The 26562-nt window shown below is 34.5% G+C and overlaps 1 protein-coding gene across 2 annotated transcripts in view; it reads left to right on the plus strand.

The window, feature by feature from the left end:
• ACOXL (acyl-CoA oxidase like) overlaps positions 1–26562 on the plus strand; it is a 511030-nt gene that overhangs the window by 389948 nt on the left and 94520 nt on the right. For both annotated transcript variants that reach the window (XM_051975799.1, XM_051975800.1), the window contains exon 16: positions 19997–20084. In XM_051975799.1, coding sequence (XP_051831759.1) covers positions 19997–20084 — 88 coding nt within the window. The remainder of the gene's footprint in view (positions 1–19996; positions 20085–26562) is intronic.

Consider the following 26562-nt stretch of genomic DNA (forward strand, 5'->3'; position numbering starts at 1 on the left):
TGATCATACATTTTCTGGAGATTCTATTTTACACACATGTCATCATTGATTATGTACTTTAGTCTTCAGACCTTGGGATCCTCAGAGATTCTGTTATTACATGATTTTCAGTCATACACTTATCAATGGAAGACAAATTGGTATTTAAAATATAGTTTTTATTTGAGAGCCATTTGAGATCATTGAAAGTACTCTGTAACTTCCCAGATGACATATAATCTGATTTCTTCCTCCTACTTGATAATATTTAGATAATAATTACCATTTATAGTACTTTGCAATATATTTAAAAGTTTGCAAAACACTTTTAAAATATTTCATTTTATCCTCACAACTCTGGAAGATGGGTGCTATTATTATCATCCGTGTTATACAGATGAAGAACTTAAAGCAGGCAGAGGTTAAATGACTTGCCCAGGATCACACAGCTGGTAGGAATCTTAGGCTAGATTTGAATTCAGATCTTTCAGACTCTTGGTCCAAACTTCAATTCTCCTACCTGCCTAGCTCATCATGTAACTATAGCCTATTCAGGATATATGCACTAATTGTCTAACTGAATAGACTTTGCATCTAATTGCATGGTATAATCTGGATAATAGGTATTAGTCAACATTAGCCCCTGTAGGGAATGTTAGACTGATCTCTTTCAAGTAGCTATAAATCTCATAAAAGAAGCTTTGTGATATTGTGAGGATTAATGCAGCGAGCACACCATCCACAAACAAGATGTTAGGAGGACCTCGTTATCTGTCATAAATCCCTCTTGCACTTGAACTTTGCACAAGCCATCCTCTATGAGAGTGGCAAAAACCAGTGAACATATAGGCTTCTTGTTTTATGTCTCACTTAGTATTATTGTTTATTAGAGCATTATTGAATAGAATAGTTACATAATCCAAGGAATCTTGACATATGCATGGCAGCTATCATATTGGAGTAGAGCCTACTGTACTACAACTCCTTTTAAAACAAAACAAAACAAGCATCACAGCAGGATTCTGTTTAGTAAAGGAGTGATCTGATCTAGAAAACTTACAAAAACTTCTTCATTGTCTTTTCAAATTTTCATCAAGTAGGCCCTCAGCATATTTCTAAACCATTCCCATAAAGAGTCAAGCACTCGATAAACATGTTTTCATGCATTTATTCAGCTCTTTTTTCTTCCCAGTTTTGTCTATAGTACTATTTGTTATTTTTTCACATAACATAGAAGGATAAGAACTGTTAAAGGGGAAATGTGATGTTTTGACTGTCATTGTTAATGAAAACAGTTTTTTCATAGAAATTCTGACTGACATTTTCTTATTTATCCACTTGTTATCCTTTTGGTTTTATCTTTAAATATTTATGGAGTGATCAGGCTCTTCTGCCAGGCTTTTCACAGACTTACTTTCCCTTCCACAATACTTCATTGACTTTTCAGAGCTTCTTAAACTTTTTTCACTCATGCCCCTTTTCCCCTGAGAAATTTTACATGACCCCGGGTATATAGGTATACAAGACCTCATTTGGGGTCCTAAGTGATACTTCTTATAATTTCTCACTATCTTCTTCTATAACTTTTTTTTTTTTTTTTTTTTTTTGGCGAGGCAATTGGGATGAAGTAATTTACACAGGTTCATATAGCTAGTAACTGTTAAGTGTCTGAAGTTTAATTTGAATTCAGGTTCTCCTGACTTTGGGAAAGTACTCTATCTTCTATAATCTTTTGAAAATAAGCTTACATTCTAAACAGGTGTTGGTCTTAGCTACCATATGTCTCATAACTTGGCAAGACAAAGTATGGCAAGACCATGCTATCTGGCATGGGTAGTGAGGATCTCTTGACCTCCTGGTTGCTGCAGTTAGCATGCATACCCAGCTAATTCCACAATGCTACCATTTCCCCTTTCCTTCATTTTCTCTGTTAAGCCACAGTAATACTAATGCACAAGCCCCACATTTTTTGGAAAAATGGGGCTGACATAAAAGGCTAAGCTTCTGACATAAGAGAAAAATCACAGGGCTGTCTGAACAATTGAGATAGTTAATGAATCAAATACTGTGAATATCAGTACTTTGTCTCTTATTGCCTAAGTTCATTTTAGTCCAATATTTAAGTGCCTACTATGTCCAAGGCCACTTTGATGAATGGTATTCAGGACCCTCCCCACTCCACCCCAACTACTTTGACTCTTTTGCTAATAATTTAGCCTACCCTTGGTTCCCTATTGACCATTTATGCCCTCAGCATGGTGACTTCCCAATCATGTCATATTTCTTTGGCCATAGCTTGTTCCACACTATTCACCCCTACAAAAATATAGAGTTTCTTTTGCCTGTTGAAATTCCCTAGCCCCAATTCTCAAGCATATTGCAATGCATACTATCCATCTGCTTTCACCTGTATTTATAGTGGTTAGGGGTAACCCACTCTTCCAAGGCTACTGGAATTTTTCTAACAAGCTCTTTGAGATAGCCCCATGTTTTTCATCTCTGAATAATATATTAGTTGGAGATATAGGTTTTGAATTAGACATATAAACAGCTTAGAAGTCCTGTCCTTGATAGAAGCAATCAAGCCTGTTATTGGTCTAAATGAAAGAGTCTTTTTAAAAAAAAATTGGATCCAAAGCATGAGGTTGATTGGTGGGTAATTGTTCTACCTATCTATATTGCTTCAATATGAAAACAATAAAAGAGAAAGCTCATATAAAATATTAGTGCCTTAATTAGAATTGGATTGTCTGACTGTTTGCATCATACTTAGCCTCTGGCCAAGATCATGGTTTTTCAGTCCCAGACAAGGACTTGGGTTCATAACACATGCCAACCTTGCCAGGCAGTATCAAGAATAAGTTCTATCCTATCTAAACATCCCATTATTCAAAGTACTTAGCCTTTTCTTGCCTGTCTAGAAGGAGATAAGTATATGGCTCAGTCATTGGCAGGAGCAGAGAGGAAACCTGATGCTCTGGCCAATGTTCTGTGTCGTGTAACCAGATACACTGAAGCATGAAGCTGAGTGTGCAGTGATAGGGAAAAACAGTCATCAGTAACCAGAAGCCTATGATAAAACAGAAAGGGCCCTGGATTGGAAGTTAAAATATCTGAGTTCAGAGTTCTATCACTTGTTAGATGTATGACTTTGGGTGGGTCACTGAAGCCATTTGGCAAAGTCCTAGGCTGCCTTAGAAGTTGTTGAAGCTCTTTGAGCCTATCTTCCCTCATCTAATAAAATAGGATAATAAGTTTTGCCCTTATCCTCCCTCAGAGGATTGTCATGAAGAAAGTACTTTGTAGGCAATTAACACATATTCTGTCTATGTCTATCTGTCTATTTACCTCACAAGTTATTTCTTTCGACCTATCTAAACTATAAAATGCTATGGAAATGTGAGCTAACCTACTTTCTCCCCCAATAGGAATTGAGACTTGATAACTTCCTCTCTCTATAAGTTGATGATCACAACTCTTTTCTGGGTAGTGTTTATTCATATAAATAAATGAGTCTTCAAGTCAGGATTCAAAAAGGGGAAAGAAACTCCAGCTATTTTTCATTCCCTGCAATCCATAGGCATCTGTATTCAGTCCTGTGATGAAATGGTCCCTTTCTTGCTGGGGTGAACATTGCCTTGGACATTGCCCCACATGTAAAATATCAGAATACTAATACTGTAAACTGGATTTCTAGGAAAATGCTGCTTCTTTGTAGGAAATGTGGGGGAGGAGGGTGGAGCCAACAGCTGAGATAGTAGAGAATAAAATGACTCATAAAATCAAATGACTTTAGAGCCATCAGTCCTACCTGTAGCTTCAAACAGGTCAGGACTAAGGCTGTGGAAAGTTTCTTGTGGCAGGAATGAAGTAAGAGGTACCAGAGGTAAGGGCAGCCTTGCTACTAGAAAAGACAGATATTTAGCCCTTCCTGAACACTAAGGAATGACTTGTGAAAAGGGAACCTTTACAGAGGGCCATGAGAACTGGGCTGAGGTTCTGCAGATCTACTTGTCAGTTCATATACCAAAAGGCAGAGACAACCTTATCTAGGGAATATGTAAGGCTAAAAGGAAGACATAAGGAGTGAGTCTGTGGTTACATCTACTTTTTAGAGAAAAATCATGTAGGTCATATGACCTTGCCTATGACAAAATGTTCTTATTTAATTTGATTTATTTAAATATGAACATTTTCCTAATTTATTAGTAAAGTTTTTAATATCAGTACTTTCTTTGTTCCCTATTCAAAAAGGGAAAGGAGAATCATAAAATTCTTCATTGGAACATGAACTCCTTTAGAGAATAAAGGAGAGAAATCACCTGAAATTTCAGACCAATTTTGAGAAAAAAATCAAATTAAAATAAATAATTAAAAATAGGAAGCAAGGTACCCAGTTGGGGCAACTACAACCTAAATTACTTAAATTGGTGGTTCATCCAAAGTGGGAAATAAATAAAAGACCATACAATCTGTTTAGTTATGTGAGATTCTTTGTGATCCTTTTGGGTTTCCTTGGCAAAGATACTGGAGGGGTTTGCCCTTTCTGTCTCCAGTTCATTTAACAAATGAGGGAACTGAGCCAAATTAGTGTAAAATGAGTTGCTTGGGGGTCGCACAGCTAGTTAATATCAGAGTCCAAATTCGAACTCATCTTCCTGAGCCCAGGCCCCTGCACTTTATTGCTTCACCTAGATGCTCTAAGGAAGTTTAGCTGATGTAAGTCAATCACTATAACAAGGAGCCCCAAAGAACCTAAAAACCAAAATATGTAGGCAGCCCTTGATCTTCCTATAAGCAGAGAAATATGGCAGTCAAGGGCAATAGTGATTTGGAATATAAGCTCATTTGTAAAATCCTACTAAGGATGACACATGATCAATGTAAATTCACAGAAAGCTTGGTGAAAGATCCAAGAAACCTTTTAAGAGTACATAAGGATAAAATCCAACGTATAATTGGGAGACCAAAATGGAAAAGATCTCTAAAGGTTTCCATTTTAAATTCTTTTCTCTATCACCAAAAATAGAACTACTACATTTGGACTCCAGATGAGAAAAAAATCTCCCCACCCCCCAAAAAAGGGAAGGATGAGAAGAACAATTACACTTAGTCAAGCATGTATAGAATAGTTCCATATTGGGAATGACTTTAGGGAATGGCACATTCCAGATAGAGTCAAACCTCCAATCAATCCCCATAACCCCAACTCACAGTTCCCTTTAACCCCCAAAGGAAACCTGAGCCCCCAAATCCTGGAGATAGCAATGCCCCCTAGAGATAGCCACCAGCTTTGCTCTAATCCTACCCTCTATTGCTATTTTTAAGAGATGATGCACAATTTCCACCTATGGAAAGATGAGACTGCGCTAGTTCCCAATTCAGTAAACTCCAGTGTCTCCTTATAATCTCCAGGACAAAAAAAAAAAGTCCTCTATTTGGCATTCAAAGATCTTCATGACCTACTTTCCTAACCCGTTTCCCAATCTTCTACTTTCCCACCCCACAGCATTCTCTGTCAAAGATCTCTAGGTGAATGTGCAAAAAGGAGCCAAATCTTTCCCACTTTTGAATATTGTAAAACACGATTAAAGCAGTTATACAGCAATTTTAAACAGTTACACAGTAATTTCCTTAGTGTTACAGTAAGATTTTAAGTAAGTTCCTAAGCAAATCATACTATGAAAACATATTGAAAGAAATTATTTGGGACGTCTATGAAGGGTAGATTACATCATGAAGAACTGGAAACTAAATAGGAAGCTAAGATAGGAGGCAATATGAGGATTGATTAGAGTCTAATGAGTAAGCATATGATTTTGGAAAGGAAATTAAAAGGCAAAACAGACTCAAGAATATAGTAATGAAAAAATCAGCAGGTTACTTGCTTGGTATACAGAATTAAAAGAAAAAGAGGAGTAAGAATTTATATGAAATATAAAAGCTCTGGAAATTAGGAAGATGATGAAGTCTCTTAGGAAAAGGAAATGAAAAAGAACAAATTTTTGGAAACACACTGAACTCAATTTTTAATGTTATGTTCGAGGCATTAGTGGACTTATATAAATGACTGGTTTTGAAAGTGTGATCAAGAGAATCCTGATCTGAGAAATCCTTCCAGAGATCTACAAATCAAAATTATTTTTCATTTCTAATTTGGTAAATATCTATAAATATAATTTACATAAATAAAAATAAATTTACTAAAAACAAAAGTTTGAGAACCACTGACATAGACAACTGGAGGTAAGATGAGAAAGTGAGCTGGAGAAGATTAGAACTGAAGTTGTGGGAATTATCTGCATCTAGTGAGAGTTGAAATGATAAAAGTGAATGTGGCCCCTGTTTGAATGTATATAAAAGGAAATAAGCCCAGGGAATGCTAATGGTTGTTAGGCATTAGAAAGAAGCAGCAAAAGGACCTAAGAAGTCACTGGGAGCATAAGAAAATGGGGAGAATAACAGGGTGATCAAATCTAGTGTACAGAAGTTTAACCCAGAGGGAATGTTCAAGAGTGTCAGATGTAACTGAGAGGCCCTGAAAGAAAGGAAGTGAGAAACAGATAGTTAATAATAAATCATGCTTAAATAGGGTTATAAGGTTCTCAAAGTTTCCCTCCCTTAAAGCACGTGAGGTATGTAGTACAAGTATTATTTCCTCCATTTTACAGATGAGGAAACAGATACTGAGAGCAGTGAGATGATTTTCCTGCTGTCACAGAGATTATAGTAATAAAAGCTGAGATTTAAATCTAGACCTTCTAATTAACTGGTTTCCCTGGAGTCTTGGTAGTCTTTAGTTGATCTAGAACAGCTTGAACCAAGTATGTGATTTCCCCTATTCAAGAAGCTTCAGTGGCTCCCTATTGTCTCAAATACAATATATTTTCTTCTATTAGTCATTTAAAGCCTTGAACCATCTAGCTAACACTTATCTTTCTAGACGTGATTGACCTTATTCCATCCCATGAACTCTCTCTTCAAGACAAGCTGACCTACTTGTGGTTAACCCTACCCAACATTCCACCTGCTCCTGTCTTTGTCCCTCTTTGGTTGTGGCTGTTGCTGTTCCCCATAACTGACAAACACCCTCTCCTTTGCTCTACCTCCAACTCCCTAAGCTCCTTCAAGACTCAGTTCAGATACTGGCTCTCACATGGGATCCTTTGTGTTACCTGAATGATTTGTTCTTTCCCCCCTTAAAAGTACATTGCTTTTGCTCTGATTTACATATCTGTGTACATGTTTCTTCAGCTCAAATTTTACCATTACTTCCTAGCTGGATGATCCTGGGCAAGTCACTTAATCCCAATTGCCTCAGCAAAAAATAAAAAATAAATTACCTTCACTCCTCTATCCGTGTTCACTTGAGCATGTCACTTAAATTCTCCTGAACCTCAGTTTCTTCTAGATGACCTCTAAAATAATTTTTAACTGTTTTATGATCCTACACTCCTAAGTTGTATCCTCCAGTCCCAGCAGAATATAAACTCTTCAAGGGCACAAACTATGGCCTAGAACAATGTATTATTCATAATAGCCACTTTATAGATGTTTATTAAATTTAATTCCAAATCTAGTTTTCTTTGTATCAGACCATAGTGTTTCTATTAGCTATTATCCCCAGGGGAAATGGCTTGAAAACATAAAGTAATTTATTTTATATATATATGGTATTGATGGGCATATGATCCCCTTACTCAGAAGTTTCCATCTCCTTAAAAGAGACAATATATACACATAAAAATATATACAAAAGAAAAACAAGGTAATGGGGGTGGGATAAACCCTAATAGGTGGGAGTATTTCAAAAGACTAATTGTATTCCATTTGCAAAGATGATGAAGGAATGCATTCAGGCTTGACAGGTGGTCTGAGCAAAGGCAAAGAAATGGGAGATGGATTGTCATTAACTGATCTGAGTTTTAGTTTCTTTATCTGTGAAATGGGGTTAATCAAAGTTACCCATAGGATATGCATTGCCTTAGGCAAATATTTTTATAGGGTTTCTTTCTATATAAATAATTTTATTTAAAAAGTATTATAGAATTCATGAACCCATATTAGATATACTGACTTATCAATGAAGATTTGAAATAATTTGCTTTCAACATCCACCTTCTCATAAATATTGTGATTTGAAAAACTAAACTTTATAGAGCTGAAATGGCTGTCTAAATCTGAATAACTATTGTCCATGCGACTATTTGTGTTATAATTCCATGCAGTCTGGGTAAACACTTAATGTTTAAAGAATGGATAGGTTATCCCAACCTGTCCTTCCTACTATTTGAAATATTATTCATCAAATATTCCTGGGAAATGATTTACATTATAAAGACTTACCTAATTTCTGCACTGCCCACAGCCCCTCAACATGTCACAAATATCTGTAGCTTCATTTACATGAAGTGTTTTCAACACCACTCAATAGCTGACATCCAGTAGTTAGGACATATCCAACAGCCCATTATCACTCCCAATAATACCCATTGCAAGAAAAAGTGTAAGTGTTGCCCCCCCCTTTTTTTTTATTATTGTATTAGAGAATAAAACAGTGAATAAGAACTTTTTTCATAGATCAGGAACTCTGAGAATATTTTCACATTTTCAAAAAAGGCTTTTCATGGAAGGTCCTAATAATGATATTCATTCTCATGACATAAATGATTTTGAAAATAATTTTGATTGTATCTTACACTAACATTTAAATTATTTTTAAAATATCTGCTGTGTGGGCAATAAAAATAAACTAGAGAATAAATATTGATACTGTCTACATTTTGTAGTGCTCAGTTTATTGAAGTCTCAGATACTAGTCTTTCTTAGAATTAAAATAGTAATCACTTTGCATTAATATATATTATATATGTGTAAAAATTATATATAAAACATAAAGGATACAAACAAATCAAATTTAACAATAATTAAATCAAGTGGAACTTATTTTGGTTGACATAAAAATCATTTTTGTAATGTTAAAATTGTATAATACTTTGTTTTTGCTCTATTTATAACACACCCACATTTAAAAGTACAAAATGAAGATATTCCAATTTATATACAAACTATCCAGCCTCTAAAGTAATGATACATAACGAGATACTTTTCTATATAGTATGATGTACTAGCATACATACACACTTTGGTGAAAATTATCAATCCCTTCTTTAAGTGGGAAAATTTTAAAGTTTAAACTTATTACAGTTACATAACATTAATTTTCTTTCTTTGTTTCTTTTGGTTGAAATTTATTTTTTTCTTTGAATTTATTTTATTAAAAAAAAACAAAATAAGAAAAACAGAAAAGGAATACAAAACAAAATAAAACAAAAGAGAGAATAATGTTCTACCAGCAGAATATCAGAGAGGATTCAAAATATATAACAACAAATTACCAGATCAAGAAAGAAGTATGTGTGTGTGTGTGTGTGTGTGTGTGTGTGTTAGACGAAGAAATTATATTCATGAACATCCATTTTTCTTTACTTCTTTGTAAATTGTTCTTTTGTTTTTTGCTGTGTACCTTATTTATTTTATTCTTTTTTTCTCCCTTTCATCCCCCCATCACTCCCAAGCAAGCTGTGGTTAAGAAAAGATATATTAATGTATACATATATAGACAAACACACACACACACACACACACACACACACACACACACACATACACACACACATCCCCTACACACACACATATCTTTTCTATCCCTGCTGACTCTTTGCTTTAATTCCACTGCTTAACTTGCCTTACTATCATTTAATCTCTCCCTGATCCAAAGATTCTTCTTTTGACTTTTTCCCCTCATCCTTTGATTCTCCTCTGCCATCTCTCCTCCCTTATTTCTTTATAGATTTTGGAGGGTACTATATACCCTTTATGATATATATGCAGTGTTGTCTATTAAATCCATTCCCAATATAAGTAAGTTTTCAGAACTATAAGCCCTCATTCCCCCTCTAATGTCTCTGTGTCTGTGTCTAAGTCCTCTGCACTTCATTTGTATAACAGTTACTATTTTAACTTAATTCTGCCAATCTTTCTTTTGAGCTACTCTATTGTTGATGTGAATCTTAAACATATGGTATACATATCCCATATAAAAAAACCAAACAATTTGTCCACGTTGTTTCATGAAATTGATCTTTGACATTAATTCTTATATATTAAATTTTCTATTGAGTTCTAGTTTGCTTGAAAGTCCTGAAAATCTGCAAATTCATTGACTGTCCATTTTTTCTCATTCAAAATTATAGATAATTTTGCTGGATATGATATTTTTGGTCTACTTCTTTAGATTATCAATAGATATGACTTCAGGACTGCTGTCTTTTATTGTAGCTGCTGCTAAGTCCTGTATGAATCTAATTGCAGTTTCAGCATATTTGAATTGCAAAATTTTCACTTTGATCTGGGAGTTTCAAAATTTGGTAAGATACTAGCCTGAGGGGTCCCCACTTGGTTTTTTCTGCCCAGGTAGCCTGGAGGTATTTACACTTCAAACAGGTTAATTCCCAGCCCAGATATAAGAATCTTAAAATATTCTCTGGTTTTATTGGGAAGACTCCCATTCTACCCCAAGTCTACTTGATTTTTTACCAGTCTATGTTTGCCTTGAGGTGAAATTTTGTTCTATTTGTGGAGGAAAACTGGAGAACTTGAAATTTACCATCTACTCCACCACTACCAACCTACACCACTCCAGCATCTTCCCCAATCCTCCCTTATATTTTATTTTTAAGAATATTTTATTACCCCTCAATTACATGAAAATACAATTTTAAAATTCATTTTAAAAATTTTTGAGTAAGACAGTAAGCAATTTGATATCAATAATATATGTGCAATCATACAAAATATATTTCCATAATCGTCGTTATGAATAGAGACACAAAGGTAAAATAAAAATGTACATCAAAAAAGTGAACAATAGTATATTTCTGTCTGCATTGAGCTTTATCTTCAGTTCTTTCTTTGGAGGTTGATAGCATTTTTTATCATGAGTCCTTTGGAATTGTCTTGAATCACTGTATTGCTGAGAATACTTAAGTGATTCATAGTAATCTTCACATATGATTGCTATTACTGTGTGTGATGTTCTTCTAGTTCTATTATTCCACTTTTCAATGGTTTGTATCTTTTCCGAAATCAATCTGGTTAACATTTTTTATAGCGCAATAGTATTCTATTACATTCATATACCATAACTTGTTCAGCTATTTCCCAATTGATGGACATCCCCTCAATTTCCAATTCTTTGCCACCACAAAAAGAGTTGCTATAATATTTTTGTCCAAACAGGTCCTTTCCCATTCCTTTTTTTCTCTTTGGAACTTAGTCCTAGTGGTGATATTGCTAGATCAAAGTGTATGCATTGTGTATTTGCCCTTTGGGCATAGTTCCAAACTGATCTCCAAAATGGTTGGCTCAGTTCACAATTTCACCAACAACATATTAATATGCCAATTTTCTTGCATGTCCAATATTTATCATTTTCCTTTTCTTTCATATTAGCCAATCTGATAGTTGTGAGGTAATACTTTAAAGTTATTTTAATTGGTATTTCTCTAATCAATTATGATTCAGAGCATTTTATATGATAATAGGTAGCTTTGATTTCTTCTAAAAATTGCTTATTCATATTTTTTGACAATCAATTGGGAAGTGACTTGTAGTCTTATAGATTTGATTCAGTTCTCTGTATATTTCAAAAATTAGGCCTTTATCAGAGACATATTGTAAAAATGGTTTTCTAGCTATTTGCTTTCTTTCTCACCTTGGTTACTTTGGTTTTATTTATATAAAATCTATTTAATTCAATATGATCAAATTTATCCATTTTATATCTCATAATTCTCCCTATCTCGTTTGGTCATAAATTCTTCACTTCTCCACAAATCTAACATTTCATTCTAACATAGCATTCCATGCTTTCCTAATTTTTTTATGGTATCACCCTTTATGTTTAAATCATGTATCCATTTTGACCTTATCTTGATATTTGTACAAGATGCTGGTCTATGCCTACTTTCTGACTTGCCATTTTCTAGTTTTCCCAGCAGTGTTTGTGAAATAGTGAATTCTTGTCTCCAAGCTGAGGTCTTTGGGTTTAGATTATTATAAATTTTCAAACAAATTTGAAGAAATATTGGTTGTTTTTATGATTTATTAATAGTTTATACAAGGCATCCAGAATATTAAAGCCATCAATGAGGGACATATTAGAAATTCTAAGAAGCAAATAAATGTATATTTGATGAAATTTAGAAGTCTTTTGAATTCAAGAGAGGTGAGAGAACTGGGGGATTCTGGTGGAAGTTGTACTTATAAAAGGGTACATAGAATAAGATTAAATGGATCGGGAAGAAGAGAGAGAGGAATTTTATGTGGGGAGTAAAATAAAGAATAAAGGTATATGGAAAAAAGATAAGGTAATAGGAATAGGTAAAAAGAGGCTGAGAAGGAAAATAGTGGGTAAAAACAAGTTGGAGGGAAATTCAAAAGTAGTAATTATTAACTTTGAATATGAATGGGATAAACTCATAAAATTAAGATGGATAGCAGAATGAATTAAAAATCAGAATCTATCAATAGCTTGTTTACAAGAAACATTTAAGATTATCAGTGAGTTTAGAAAAACATGGAAAGACTTGTATGAATAATTGAGTGAAAAGAACAGAACTAAAAGAACATTATGTACAGTAACAGTGATATTGTTTTAAGAAGAACTTTGAACAAGTAAGTTATTTTGGCTATTATAAACACCAAAATTTTGACTATTATAAATACCCAAGTTAATTATAAAGGGCATATCAAAAAAGATACTATCTACAAAATAATTGATAAATAGAAATACATATAGAGTAATTTTACACATACACATACATGTGTGTATATGTATATGTATACCTATATGTGTCTAATGATGGCCACTTCTAGGATAGGGGAAGAAAAAAATGTACATGATAATTTTGTTGTATATTTTAAAAGAATAGCAAGTTGTGCATAATAAATTTGCAGTTAAATGGAATCATCTTTATTATTATACTATGATATGGAAATACTTTATTATTCCATAAGTTAAAAAAGAAGCAAATACAGGGTATCAAAAGCAATTAACTAAGAGAATATGCTACTGATATGGTATTGAGTCATTTCAGTTTTATCTAACTCTCAGTGACCTCATTTGGGGAGTTACTTGGCAAAGATAGTGGAGTGGTTTTTCATTTCCTTCCCCAGTTCATTTTACAATTAAGTAATTGAGGCAAACAGGATTAAGTGACTTGCCCAGGGTCACATAGCTAGTAAGTATCTGAAACTAGATTTGAAGTCAGATCCTCCTGATTCCAGGAGAAGCACTCTATCTACTATGCCACTTAGCTGCCCATTCTTCTAAAATCAATATTTAATCATTAGTATTCTCAATAAGCAAAATAATATATTTTCATGTTGTCAATCTGAAATGTCCATAAGATATCAAAAAAAAATTCTTAAATCCAGCAAAAATGTTTTGGAAATTATTTCAGTCTAGAAAGGTAGACTACTACTATTAAACTAATATTTTACTTGTGACTCTCTGTCAGAATAGCATCAATGAACACTTTTGTTAAATAGTATTTTATAATAGTGCATGCAGTTCTTTGAGCCCATGTGTTTGTGCATGTTGGTGCACATTTGTGTTATTGTTAAATTTATCATCCATGACATTGTATTCAACTAGCAGCATACATTGTACTTTAAATAATTCATAATAGTCAAATCTATGAGTACTTATATGTGATTTGATGAAAATATGACCAAGAAGAACACTTTGGGCAATGTGGAACATTTTTTTGGACTCTATCATATGAGGATCTGGAGCTATCTCATTGAATCCAAGACAATCTATTGGCTTTATTTAGATATACTCAAACATTCCCATATGTCATATAATATGTTCCATACAACTAAACTAATATTTGGTTATTTGTGCATATCATTTATAATTATTTTGTTTTCTTCTGTGTATTTCAGTTTTATCTTAATATCTTTTTTGTGCCTATAATAAGCAGGATCCTGCAAACATAATATCCTTTTAGGGCTAGAATTTGGGACAGAGAAATCATTTTTCTCAGTCTAAGAGAGTAGCATATACCCACCTCAGAACCATATTTTGAGAATCAAATGAGATAATTTAAGTAAAGCATATTACAACTATAAAAACTTTTAACAAATTTCAAAAAAAAAGTTTACACAAAATTGGGTTCTAATACATATATTATATATATATAAAAAAGCCCCATTCTGATGTTAGAAAGTTGGCATGGCATAGTAGAAAGATGACTAGGTTTGGAATCAGATGGTTTTGGTTAGATTCCTGGCTTTGCTATTTACTACCTGTATAATTTTGAAAAAGCCATTGAGTCATTCTAAACCTCAATTTCCTCCTCTGTAAAAAAAGGGAGATTAAATTTGAGAGCCAATGAGATCCCTTCCAGCTCAGAATCCATGACTCTGATCTTCATTGTATTGTGGAACTGACACTGGGTTCTTGGAAACTGGAGTGCTCATGGGATGAAAGCCTGACTAGGTTTCCAGCAAGGTAGAAATGTTTTAAGAATGGTTCCTGGGACAAATTGGAGCTTCTCTAACCAAGCACATGATGATTCATGACAATATAAAAATATAAGCCTTCAGATTTTTTTGGTTTCCTTCACCTCCCTAATAAGGGTGGCAAAATTTCCAAAATGGCCACACAAGGTGCTAAAAATTAGAGAGCATTTTGTTCATACTTAAAAGATTTAATTTTTCCCTATCAAACAAGTGAGAACTCTGAAGGGAAAGTAAATCTGTGTAAGAAACCAGATGACATAAAGACATTGCTACAAAGTAGAAAAATAGATTTTTTTGGGGGGAAAGAGGATGAAATTGCAGAAGTCAACTTCACAAACACAAAAACCACCCTTTCATGGGACACATTAAAATGCTCACTATTATCCTGAGGGGGAAAAACACCATGAAGAATAAATAGAGCCTATTAGACAACATCTTTGAAGAGGATGAAGGAGTAGAAGAATGCAACCAGATTTCCCTAAACTAAATCTTTTTTACCTCAATTATCAGTGGCTTCTGTATAAAGCAGACATAAGGGAGGGCCAAAAAGCCATACTGAAAATATGATTTGGGAGCAAGAGAAATAAAAGAAGTGAAAGATCTCGTATGTAAAAGTATTACAGCTCTCTAGTATAAATACTCTCTTCAAGAAAACAGAAGGAAGGCAATGGATGTGAAAACATCAAACATTACACAAAAGATTAAAATAACTGTATTTTAATAGACAGGCAATGACTGGTTACTGATGTGGTAGTCGTTTCAAAATCTATTTCCTTTGTTCAGCCAGATCAAGGAATTGTCATAGCAAAGATCAAAATCAATGCCAAATTAGAAACAAAAGAATAAATGTAAGGGGGAAATGTCATATTTGATTATTGTAACGTTAAGCCCATGTGCTTAAATAAGCTGTCAGCTCCAAAATTGGAAAATAGACAAAAGTGAAGACAATGATTTTGATTACCACTATTTCATCAAAAAGTCTAGCTGATATATAATAGTCAACACAGTTCTATTCCTCTAAAAGTTCCAAAACTTTATCAAATATTTGATCTTCTTGTTAAGAATAAATAAATGGCATCTAATGGCAATACCAGCTTAGGATACAAGCTCAGATGCAAAACACCATAAACTAAGAGGAAGCAGAAAAATAAGCAATATCACAAAGCAATAAAAAGCATTATGGGTGGAAAAAGAGCTCTTGGCTAAACTAAAGTAGAATGAAGACAGTAAATAAATGTGAAACAAAACAGGTATGGTGACATTTCCATAGGGACCCAGCCTCATCTGCAATGAAAAGGAAACCATTGTTTTTTGGTTACTATCATTTTAGTAACTAATGAATAATGAGAGAAAGCAATAGTGGCATTTAAGATGCAGAGGAGAACTGATGGACCAGAACAAATATGTTTCAAAAATTCTACCCTGGTGGCAAAAAAATCTTAATGACATTCATGGATCAATATTCATGACACCTCCAAGTGGGGAAGGTTCCAAAATAAAGGAAAGAATTGCAAACAAATCTTATTACCAAAAGAAGACATCAGTAAGTTCTAATCCCTGTACTTAGTTTTTTAAAAATGTCCACAAACCTCTTTGAGAATGTTCTATGCATATATCAAGGATATTTCAGATGAAAATCTAAGAAAGAAACAAAACTTTTGTAGGCCGCTTTGTACAGCAGATCACATTTTTGCTCACAAGTATGAAGAATGTGCCTACTGTTTGTCAGTTACAAAACAGAGAACTTGACTTGATAGAGCAAAATATGAATTAACTATTCTCAAATAAAGCATAGTCCATGCATTTGGTAAAATTATGCAAGATTCTATGAGAGATGTGATCACCAATGTGACTTTATTTAATGATCAACTGAATATCAGTGTCAAGCAAGTATCCAACAGGATGACTTATGCTCACTAAAGATATTCCCTTGAACAAAGAGTTCAGGACTTTTTCCACTTCATTTTGGAATTTTGTAAGATGTCTAAGAAGATGAATTCCCTTCTGATAGATTCTGTAGACTGACCTGTTTTTGTTGGTTCTACTGAATTCTAGAACACTGCAAGGTCTTCTCCATAAGATTTATGGTCACCCTCAAAAATGAACCTACCCATCCAGAGAAGAAATAAAGGAAATGAAGAATATATATTGCCAAGATTATGACATGAAGTTAGGCAGACAATTCATGGAGTTTAACTGCTACATCAACAACTAGATCATAACCTTGTGCTATAATTGAATAATTAATAAGGCCAAGAATTGGATATGAGGATGTTAGCTGAATTTTAGCTGGAAAACCAGGCAACTCTTTCAGTGATTTTAAGCTATTTACTTCCACAAAAACCCTAACACCAGAATTTTCTACGTTATGGCTGTAGATCATATAGCACCACAGATAATCCACAGAGCAATGGAATGATGCATGATGAAGATAAGCAGGTTGCAGAATGTAAATAATGCTAATTTGTGCATGGTGGTGACACCAAAGACACCATATCATAAGAAAAAAAGGAGGTGAGTTCAGCATATGTTTAGGAAATATAATAGATGAAAAAGCCTAAGCCACTGATCTGGAAGCCACAAGATATTATAACAACCAGAGAAAGTCCTATAATCTATTGAATGAATTCTTTAAGGGAATTTATGGAAGACACAATCACATAGGTGGAAAAGATATAAATAAGTTGTCATCTGTATGAGTGAAGGGTGAAAATCCACACTGGTGACATTAAACATCCAGTGAAGTGTTTATTGTTTAATGAAATCTGTCTATAGTGTCCTTAAAATGTCTCTGTTCTTCTTTTAGAAACATTAGAAGTTTTCACTAATAATACATATCAGATATCCTTATGTATTTAACTACTTTGATGGACTCACATATATAGCCTCTTAATTGTAATAAAACTACAGCTAACAATATACTCCACAATGAGGTTCTGTGGAATGAAACCAGACAATAGTCATGATGATCCATTAATTTAGGCCCACTTTCCAATTAGCATTGGTTACCAGAGCCAAATCAATCACGTGGCAATCCACACCGATTGTCAAGACCAAAATGCATGGAATGACCTTGCCACATTCCATTTGTTTGCTGCCTGTAGACAGAACTGAACTCAAGGGACAGTCCAATTCCTCTGTTGGTAGCCTCCCTATGCAACGGGGATCATCTTAGCCAAGCATAAACTTAGTAAGAGCCAAGGCTTGCTTTCCCTTCTCTAGCACTGAGTAATGACTGCTTTCATGACCACACATGGATGATTGCCAACCCTGATGAGGTTATATTGAATCAACTTGAGTGGAGTCTTAAAGAATATTGATGTTAACGTATAAGGAAAAGCACTTAGAAAACGACTGGCAGGCCTTTATGAGGCCATTGCCCTTAATTGGAACATTTTTTTCCCCTCATACTTTTTCTTGGGATGGAGTCAGTGAGCTTTCAGTATGTTATTGACCTCTGAAGAGTTTTCCCCATCTGAAGCCCCTTCCCTGGGCAGTGTTCTACATTCCCTAGGCAATTCTCCTGATGCTAATTTTCTCATGGTCAGTCCAGTAAAAGCTCATTTTGCAAACTGAGTGTAAAACTCTCCTGGTTTTTATTTGGAAACATTTGAACATTTTTTAAAAAATTGTGTCTCTAATATATGCTACTCCCTTCTTATTATTGTCCCTCCCTCCCCCTCCCGCAATCTGGCAGCACAAATTAGGAAAGTATATTTCTAGGGGAGACACTTCTAATTGACCACAAGCTTGTATTTCCCAGTATAATTTGAGAAATGTGATGGGGATGTCAAAGTTCCCTTTCTCCAAGCTCAAAAAGCATTGGTAGCCAACCATAGGTCACCCCCATCTGCCAATGTGTTTTGCAGGCCTATTCCCTAAGTGGCCAACTTCTCTCTCCCTTTCTTCTTTAGTTATAGTCAGTGACACAATGAACCATATTAATCCAAGTAGCAATGACAGAGATAATCACTCCCTCTACTTTAACATAAGGGGTCATGGGTAGAGGGTGACATGTAGGGAAACAATTACATTGACCTCCAAACTGTTCCTGCTACCTTAGTTAATAATGTTAAATTATATGTACACTGGAGACTTAAACATGGTACACTATAGTTTATCAGAGCCCAAATATACTTCCCCCTATTATAACAAGATTTTTCTAAAGCTTTATATAGGCCTGCTGCAAAAAAAGCACAAAAATACATGAAAAAAGATATTCTTTTTATTTCTTACACCCTTTATAATGATCAGCATTGAGCAATATAAAAGAGCTAAGAACCAAACAATTCTATATGTCCATTCACTTTCAACTGCCTTCTCTTCATGAAGAAGGAATTAATGCAGGCTGAACATTTTCATATCTCTAGAAGATTATAAGCTTCTTGAGGTTTTTACATTTATATCTCTAAGGACTGTTTCACCTGTTTCATGCTATTTCACCTGTAATAGAATCTTCAGTTTGAATTGAATACATAAAGCTAATATAGTTTCCTGAGATTATCATAGGAAATTAAGTTACAAATCAGAAATTCCAAACTTAACTCTCTTGCTTTCAAATCTGGTGACCATCTGCCTGATTTAAGAATCAGCCAGCAACTTCTAGAGGATAATTTGGTTGAAACTAGTGATTGTAATTCTTATAGTTTTGTATCTCCCTCTTTTTATGTATCTTTTGATTTTATTTATACTACTCACGGTTTCCCTTGCTACTTCAGTCATTATGGTGCCTTGCATAGCAGGCAAACACTCAATGAATATTTTTTCAATGAATGATGACTTGATCCATGTAGTTAATTAAGATGGCACTTTGTGCAGAATAGCTAGATAACAAATTGCCAATTCCTGAGTTTGGGAAAATATAGCAAGTAGCAATCAACAAACAGGTAGAACTATTCTAAAGTCAGGTTAATTCACCCATCAAATAATTGCTCCCAATAACCCAAGTCCCAGAAGGATATAGTTGTTGTTTGCTATGATAACATGTAATTACTACTTCTACTACTACTACTACTACTGCAGCTAGTATTTATAGTAGAGCTTTAAGATTTGCAAAATGATTTATAGATATTTTCTTATATTATCCTCATAACAATTCTGGAAGGTTGGTACTATTATTCTGCCTGTTTTGTAGATGGGGACACTCAGGCAGACAGAGGTTAAGTGATTTATTCAGGACTACACAACTAAAGAAGTTCATGAGTCTGGATTTGAACTCAGACCTTGCTGACTTCAAGTTTAACTGTTTATCCACTGTGCTGCTTGGCTGCTTGCTATATGAAGAATTGGGGGATTCTCAGTCTACACTTGGCTAAGCTAATTAGTTCTACTCTGTCTACATATGTCATTCTGGTAGCAGCAATAGTTTAAGGGAAAAAAATTCTCAACTATTTAAGGAGCCATTTTCCTTCTGTCAATTTGACAGGTAATGACCAAGAAGGAGGACATTTTCAGTGCCTGGAATTCATGTCTTCATCATGTTGCTTCCTTGTCCTTGGCGCACATACACAGAGGTCAGTTGGTGTTTATTGAATTTATAATCTGTGAATGACATGACGATCCTGAAGGTTATTTGAGTAACATGACTTTCCCCATTAGGGATATGAGTGTTTCTAAACATGAATATCCCAGTTCAGGAGTGAGGCATTTCAGTCAGAGACTTGCCAAACCTTTTGGAGAGCCTAAAATGTTGATTTTGAGGCCCCCAAATCACTTACTGAATTTAGAACATGGGACTTGGTGTGCTAAATGAATTGATATTCAGCAGGAACAGCTAGCAAAGTGAAGCTCATCAAAGCCAGCGTGAAGAGCACACTGAACAGCTCACTTGACATAACTTGAAACAATAGAACGTTCCACCAAATGGGAGCCAGTTGGAAAAGGGCCACGTGGCACAGAGCCTGAATCACATCACAAGAAGACTGTCATTGGTCAATAAATAAATTCAAGGGCATATGTACAGATAAAGTGAGATTGTTTTTAATAGGGTCACTGCCTGAAGAATTTTAAGTACCAGAACTAACAGCTTAGGCCTAATCCTCAGGTTAGTAGGTAACTTGTTCAGCACTTTAAACAACATTCATTTCAGCCTGAGAGAGCACAAATGAAAAAAAAAAAATCTACCATGTCATTGAACCTTCCATGTCATTTGAACCTAAGTAAGAGCTGTGGAAGAGAGGAGGAAGGCAGCAGATTACTATCAGAATGATTGCTTAACTTCAGGACCATTGAATAAAAATGGATAATGACAACCTTAATGGGGCAAGGGAGAAGGAAGAAGCAGGGATGATGAAATGAAATGGCAGAGATATTGTCAGTATTTGCTCCTGAGAGATTTCTATAATACATATAGGTTAGAAATTCCCAGCTGACATCATATCTCTTTTGGACATTTTTAGTCAGTTATGTGATCTCCAGATGGAGACTTGTTAAATACTTAGAAATATGGTTGTCATTAGACAGAAATGCTAAAGCGTGACTCTCAGGTGTCAATGGCAACACCGGAAAGATGACAATCAAACTTGAATAAAGAAAACAATATCCAGGGACCACAGAAAGAAAGAAAAAAGGCTAGTTCTATTACTTGAGGTTTCTGGACATTTAAAACTTTACTCTCATCGTGTAAGAGGAAAAGAGAGTGAGCTCAAATGAGACTGATTTCAGTCTCTGGAAGCCTTAAAATGATTAACCACGAGGAAATGCCAAGTGTTTGATGTTGCCAAAGCACATATAAAATCAAAACAGATTCCAGGCCATTCGACTTGGCTAACAACAGCAACAAAAATGATTAATTGCCTTTAGGAAATTTATCTAAGGAGTATTAGGCTCAAAGTCAAGTGGAAAGGATTCTGACCTATCAGGTAACTGCAAAACAAAACAAACAAACAAACAAAAAACTACAATCTATACTGTTATAGAATTCAAAGATCCTGGAAATATACTAAAATTCAGAAAATGGGTTAATCATGGCAATTGTTTTTTTTTTTTTTTTTTTTTAAAGATAGAAATGCTTGGAGCATGTGTAACAATCAAATGAAGAATTCCCAATAGACAGTGATGAATTTGCTCAAGCAGCTGTTAAATTCAAAGTAGGAAGAAAAGCATCCTGAAGAGACCCCTCAAAGGAATTTGGATCAGAAATACAAGTAGTTAGTCTGACTTGGGTAATCAAAGCCCCCAATAAGAGAGAATACAATGAAAGGAAAGGAAAAAAAGAGAAGTTTAAGATTGAGGACAGTGTCCAGAATTATCAAGGATCAAAGATCTGAGATTCTATCAATTTCATTAGGAATATAATCTGGTATGATTGTTAACTAGTCATCAAAATCTTAAGGAGATAAATATTTAAAATAAATATTTAAGGCAATTCAGAGATTTTGGTATGTGCTAGAATTGAATAAATCTAGAGCAAAAGGGAACCTAAAAGATAATCTTAATCCCATTACCTCATTTGATAGGGAAAGAAGGCCTGAAGATTTTAAGTAACTTCTCAAGTTCACACAGGTAGAATATAATCAATCTAGTATTCAAGACCAAACTCTCTGGCTCCTGCTATACTGTTCTAGAAAATTAAGCCATTAAACAAGTAAACAATTGTTTTTATGAATAAATACAGCTATTATTTCTATAGTATTTTAAAACATGTGTAATTTTCATCTGTCTGACTCATCCTGACATCATTAGGGGTTTTATGGACAAAAATAATGAAGTAGTTTGCCATTTCTTTTTCCAGATCATTTTATAAATTAAGGATTAAGTGATTTGCTCAGGGTGCCACAGCTAGTAAATATCTGAGGCCAGATTTGAACTCAGAAAGATGAGCCTTTCTGATTCCAGACCCAGCACTCTATTCTTTATGTTGCCTACCTATCTCATTATAAGCATGCATTAATTTATTGGGTCTTCAATAGAGCCCTGTGAGGTAGAGATTATTATTAGCCACTTCTTTTTTTTCAGGTGAAGAAACAGGATCAGAGAGATTAAGTGACTCACCTAAATTATGTAGCTAGTGTTAGGAATTTAGGCTCTCCTGATTCAAAGTCCAATATTCATTCCCCTTTATTATGCTGCTTCTTATACAAATTTTCCCATATATTTTTTCAGTTCTCACTTGTGAGATTTATACCTTAGAAAATAGATACCTCTATCTTGGTCCCTAATAAAGAAATAAAAAAGTTAGGGTGTCATTATTAAAAACAATACATATTTATAATTAGAATGTATAATACTGACAACTTCTGCCCATCCAAGAATTAATTTCTAAGCTCCCTAGAGAATACTGGTTCTGAACCAGAGTTTGTTCTCTTGTTATTAAAAATTCAATCACATTTATTATTAAAGTATTATTCCAATATTTTCAACCACAACCATTCTTTTTGGTACTTTTTAAACATCTTCAGCATTTTCTCAGGCTATTTTTTCTCCTATTGCTAATAGTGCCATTTCTTATAGGAACTGCACCCAGACCTTTTCTCTAGCTTTGGCATTTCTTTTCTCTGGAATATACTCTTTATTCCCACATATGTTGTGATAACATGTCAAATTGGGTAAAGAAAATGTCATGACCTCAACTAAATTTATACAAGTCCTGCATGAGTTTACATGCTGGTAGGAAGTGATTGATCCATTCCCATTAAAATAGATGGAGGCCTGATAAAAATCCTTTCAAGTTACCACAATCTTAGTTAATCCATAAGGGAAATCTGAACTCCTTTAGGGGAGCTAGAGGCAGGGATCATTAGGGGTATATCAGGTCTCTACAGCTTACCATCCCCTTTCATTTTACCCTACCCCAACCCCACATACACCAGTCATTTCTTTTTTTACTATCATCATACTCTGTTGCTCTGATGAAGTGCATCTATGTTGGGTGATGTTTGTGACATGTCTGATGTTTACTACTTGTTTGATCCTGGGTAAATTAGTTAACTTCTCTGACCCTCCATTTCTTCATCTATAAACTGGGGATTGCAATAGCATCTACATTCTAGGGTTGTTGTGAGGATTAAATGAGAGAATAATTGTAAAGCATTTGACATTGTGCATTAGCTATTATTATTATTGTTATTATGAAATAATAAACACTTTGGGAATTTTTAAGCCATTGCATTTAACTCTTACTTTTATTCTCTTGCTTTTCCTCTAGCTGATCAAAGACCTAGAGGGTCTGAGGAAAGATGGTTGCAGCTCCCAAAGAGGCAGAGGGCCAAAAGGGAGAAAGGGAACACTGATAGAGATTGTCAAAGCTTGAAGTTCCTCTCCTTTAACAGCATTTTTAAGTAGAAGACAGGGAAGGGAACAAGATCATAAGGCCAAGAGATGGAAAGTATTCAGTTTGAATATTAACCTGCTTTTTACTCCCGCTTCCCCCTCACTAAGGAGGGTTTAAAAAAAAAAAAGAATTTCTAGGAAAGGTTGTAGAGTAGTAGAAAGAGTCTCATTTTATACTCCAGGGCCCTTACCTCTCTGAGTTTATTTCTTCATCTGAAAATACAAAGTTAGGGATTTTTACCTTGGGGTCCATGAACTTGCGTTAAAAATATTTTGCTTAGCCATGTTTTAATATAGTTGAATTCTCTTGGAATGCTATGTATTTTATTTTATACATTTAAAACATTATTCTGAGAAGCAGTCAATAGGCTTTATAAGACTGCTAAATAGGTCCATGACAGAAAAAAAAAAGGGTTAAGAACCCTGGTCTTTAATAAATATTTAGGTATAAATGATCCTGGCCAATCACTCTGGACAGGCCATAGTTCCCACAGATTTCCTGTATCTCTTATCAAATTATAAGCTTGGAAATTAATCCTTGGAGGGGCAGAAGTTGTCAGTATTATACATTCTAATTACAAATATGTATTGTTTTTGACACCCCAACTTCTTTATTTCTTTATTAGGAACCAAGATAGGTGGTTCTGTTTTCTAAGGTATAAATCTCACAAGTATGAACTGAAAAATATAAGGGAAAATTTGTATGAGAGGCAGCATAATGAAGTGGAATGAATTTTGGACTTTGAATCAGGAGGACCTAATTCCTAACACTAGCATAATTTAGGTGATAATGATATTTCAAGTCAGTATCAATTCTTGGTAAATTGTCATTTCTAATACTGCATAATGACCAGGAACGATGAGTGTTTTTGTAATACTTTGAAGGGGTTCACGAAAACAAACACAATTCTGGGTCTCTAATATTACCGTCCTGGACAAAGTAAGAACCAGCCAGCCCCATTCTCCATAATATGCTGATATGTGAAAGCTATGGGGATTGCCTTTCTTAGAGGAGGGAAGCCGGGGTGCCTTTTTCTTTGAAGTGTCCTTGTATGTGCTCCATTTGAGAGATGATAGCAAAGGCAGAGTTGAAACTCTAAATGGAGCTTCCTTTATTAGGCAGGGCCATATTTGGCCTCTGAGGCACATTGTTCCAAGTCATCATCAGACCTCTTTTGTAAATGGCTGTGCTTCAGAAAAGCATCATTGACCTTAGTGCATTACAGAATAAATGCTTTGTCTTATTCCTAGAATACTCAGGAAGCACAAGATGGAAGTTACCTTTTAAGTTGTTGTTTTTGTTTTGCTGTTTGTCTGATGACTAAAAAAGAAGTATTTGAAAATACTTCCAGGCCTAAGACTAAAAGAAGAAAGAAAAATGTTTTTAAAATCAATCTAACCCAAAATTGTGTTGAATGAGGCTGAAAGATTTGGGTTGTTTTTCCCTTTCCCTCCTTTTTTAAGAAAGCTAAAGACAGGAATTAATCTTAAAATTGGAGGACCTCTTATTATTAATAAATCATTGCAATAAATAATAGCTTAAGAGCATTTTGAGAGATTTTACTCTACCAAATATTCACAATCTCTAAACTACTTGAATTGTAAAGCTTTCAAAAAGGAAGATCGCACACTCAGTCAAAATCATGTTAGAATAGAAGCTATGTATCATGCTTGTTGTCCTATAACCTGTTTGTTGTCCCAAGCCTGTTTTCAGTGGGCCTACTACAGAGGGTGAAATTATATTCTAATACATTTATTATTGTGCAATGATCTGTAGTACACAATATAGAAGAAGGATAAAAAAAAATAGTGACTTGTCCCAAGACATTTCTATATGAATCTCTTTGAAATAGGTAAGAAGAATGAGATAAAGATAGTAATAATGCCTGATACTTATGTAAAACATTAACTCATAACCATTTCTTAAACACCTACTGGTACCAAAAATTGAGCTAGCTGGTACAAAGACAGAAACAAAACAATTCCTGCTTTCAGAAAGTTTTGCTGGTGAAGAAGAGGAGATTACAATATGTCCATAGATAAAGAATTTTGCATAGATTAACTATACATTGGACTGGATAAATCAGTGTAAAGTCAATAAGCATTTATTACTTACTTCTGTGCCAAACATTGTGTTGAGTTCTGGGGGTTCAAAGAAAGACAAAAATTAAGTCTCTTCCTTCAAGAAATTTAATGGGGAACCATTATTCAAAGCACTACATACAAGATCTTTCTCTGTCTCTCTGTTTCTCTCTCTCTTTAACTCTGTTTCTCTCTCTCTCTTTCTAGATATATAGATATGTATAGATATATTTATAATAAATGGAAGATGATATATCTATAGAAACCTTAGTTTTATCCACAATGTTTACATCATTTCAATCAATTGAGACTTAAGTTTTTCCCCTCTCAGATTTTCGCCGTTCCCTCCTACAAAACAAGAATAAAGTGAAGGTTAAGTTTATCTGGGTATTCAGACTTTAAGTGCTCTCTTCTAGAGAATGTCTGCCTTCCTCCCGCCCCCTGAATGAGAGTTGCTTTTTTTCCAAGGCTTAATCACAGGCCATGATTTACTTCCTGGTTACCCCAGGGAGCAAAACTCAGGAGTTCTCTTCATACAGGATGCTATCTTTAGAGAATCCTTCTATGAATTCTCCTTTGAAGGTGGAAAGAATTGATGAGGTAGGTATATGACAAATGACCAGACTCCAAGGCTGCTTA

Source organism: Antechinus flavipes, chromosome 2 (assembly GCF_016432865.1).
Source record: "Antechinus flavipes isolate AdamAnt ecotype Samford, QLD, Australia chromosome 2, AdamAnt_v2, whole genome shotgun sequence".
Lineage (NCBI taxonomy): Eukaryota > Metazoa > Chordata > Mammalia > Dasyuromorphia > Dasyuridae > Antechinus > Antechinus flavipes.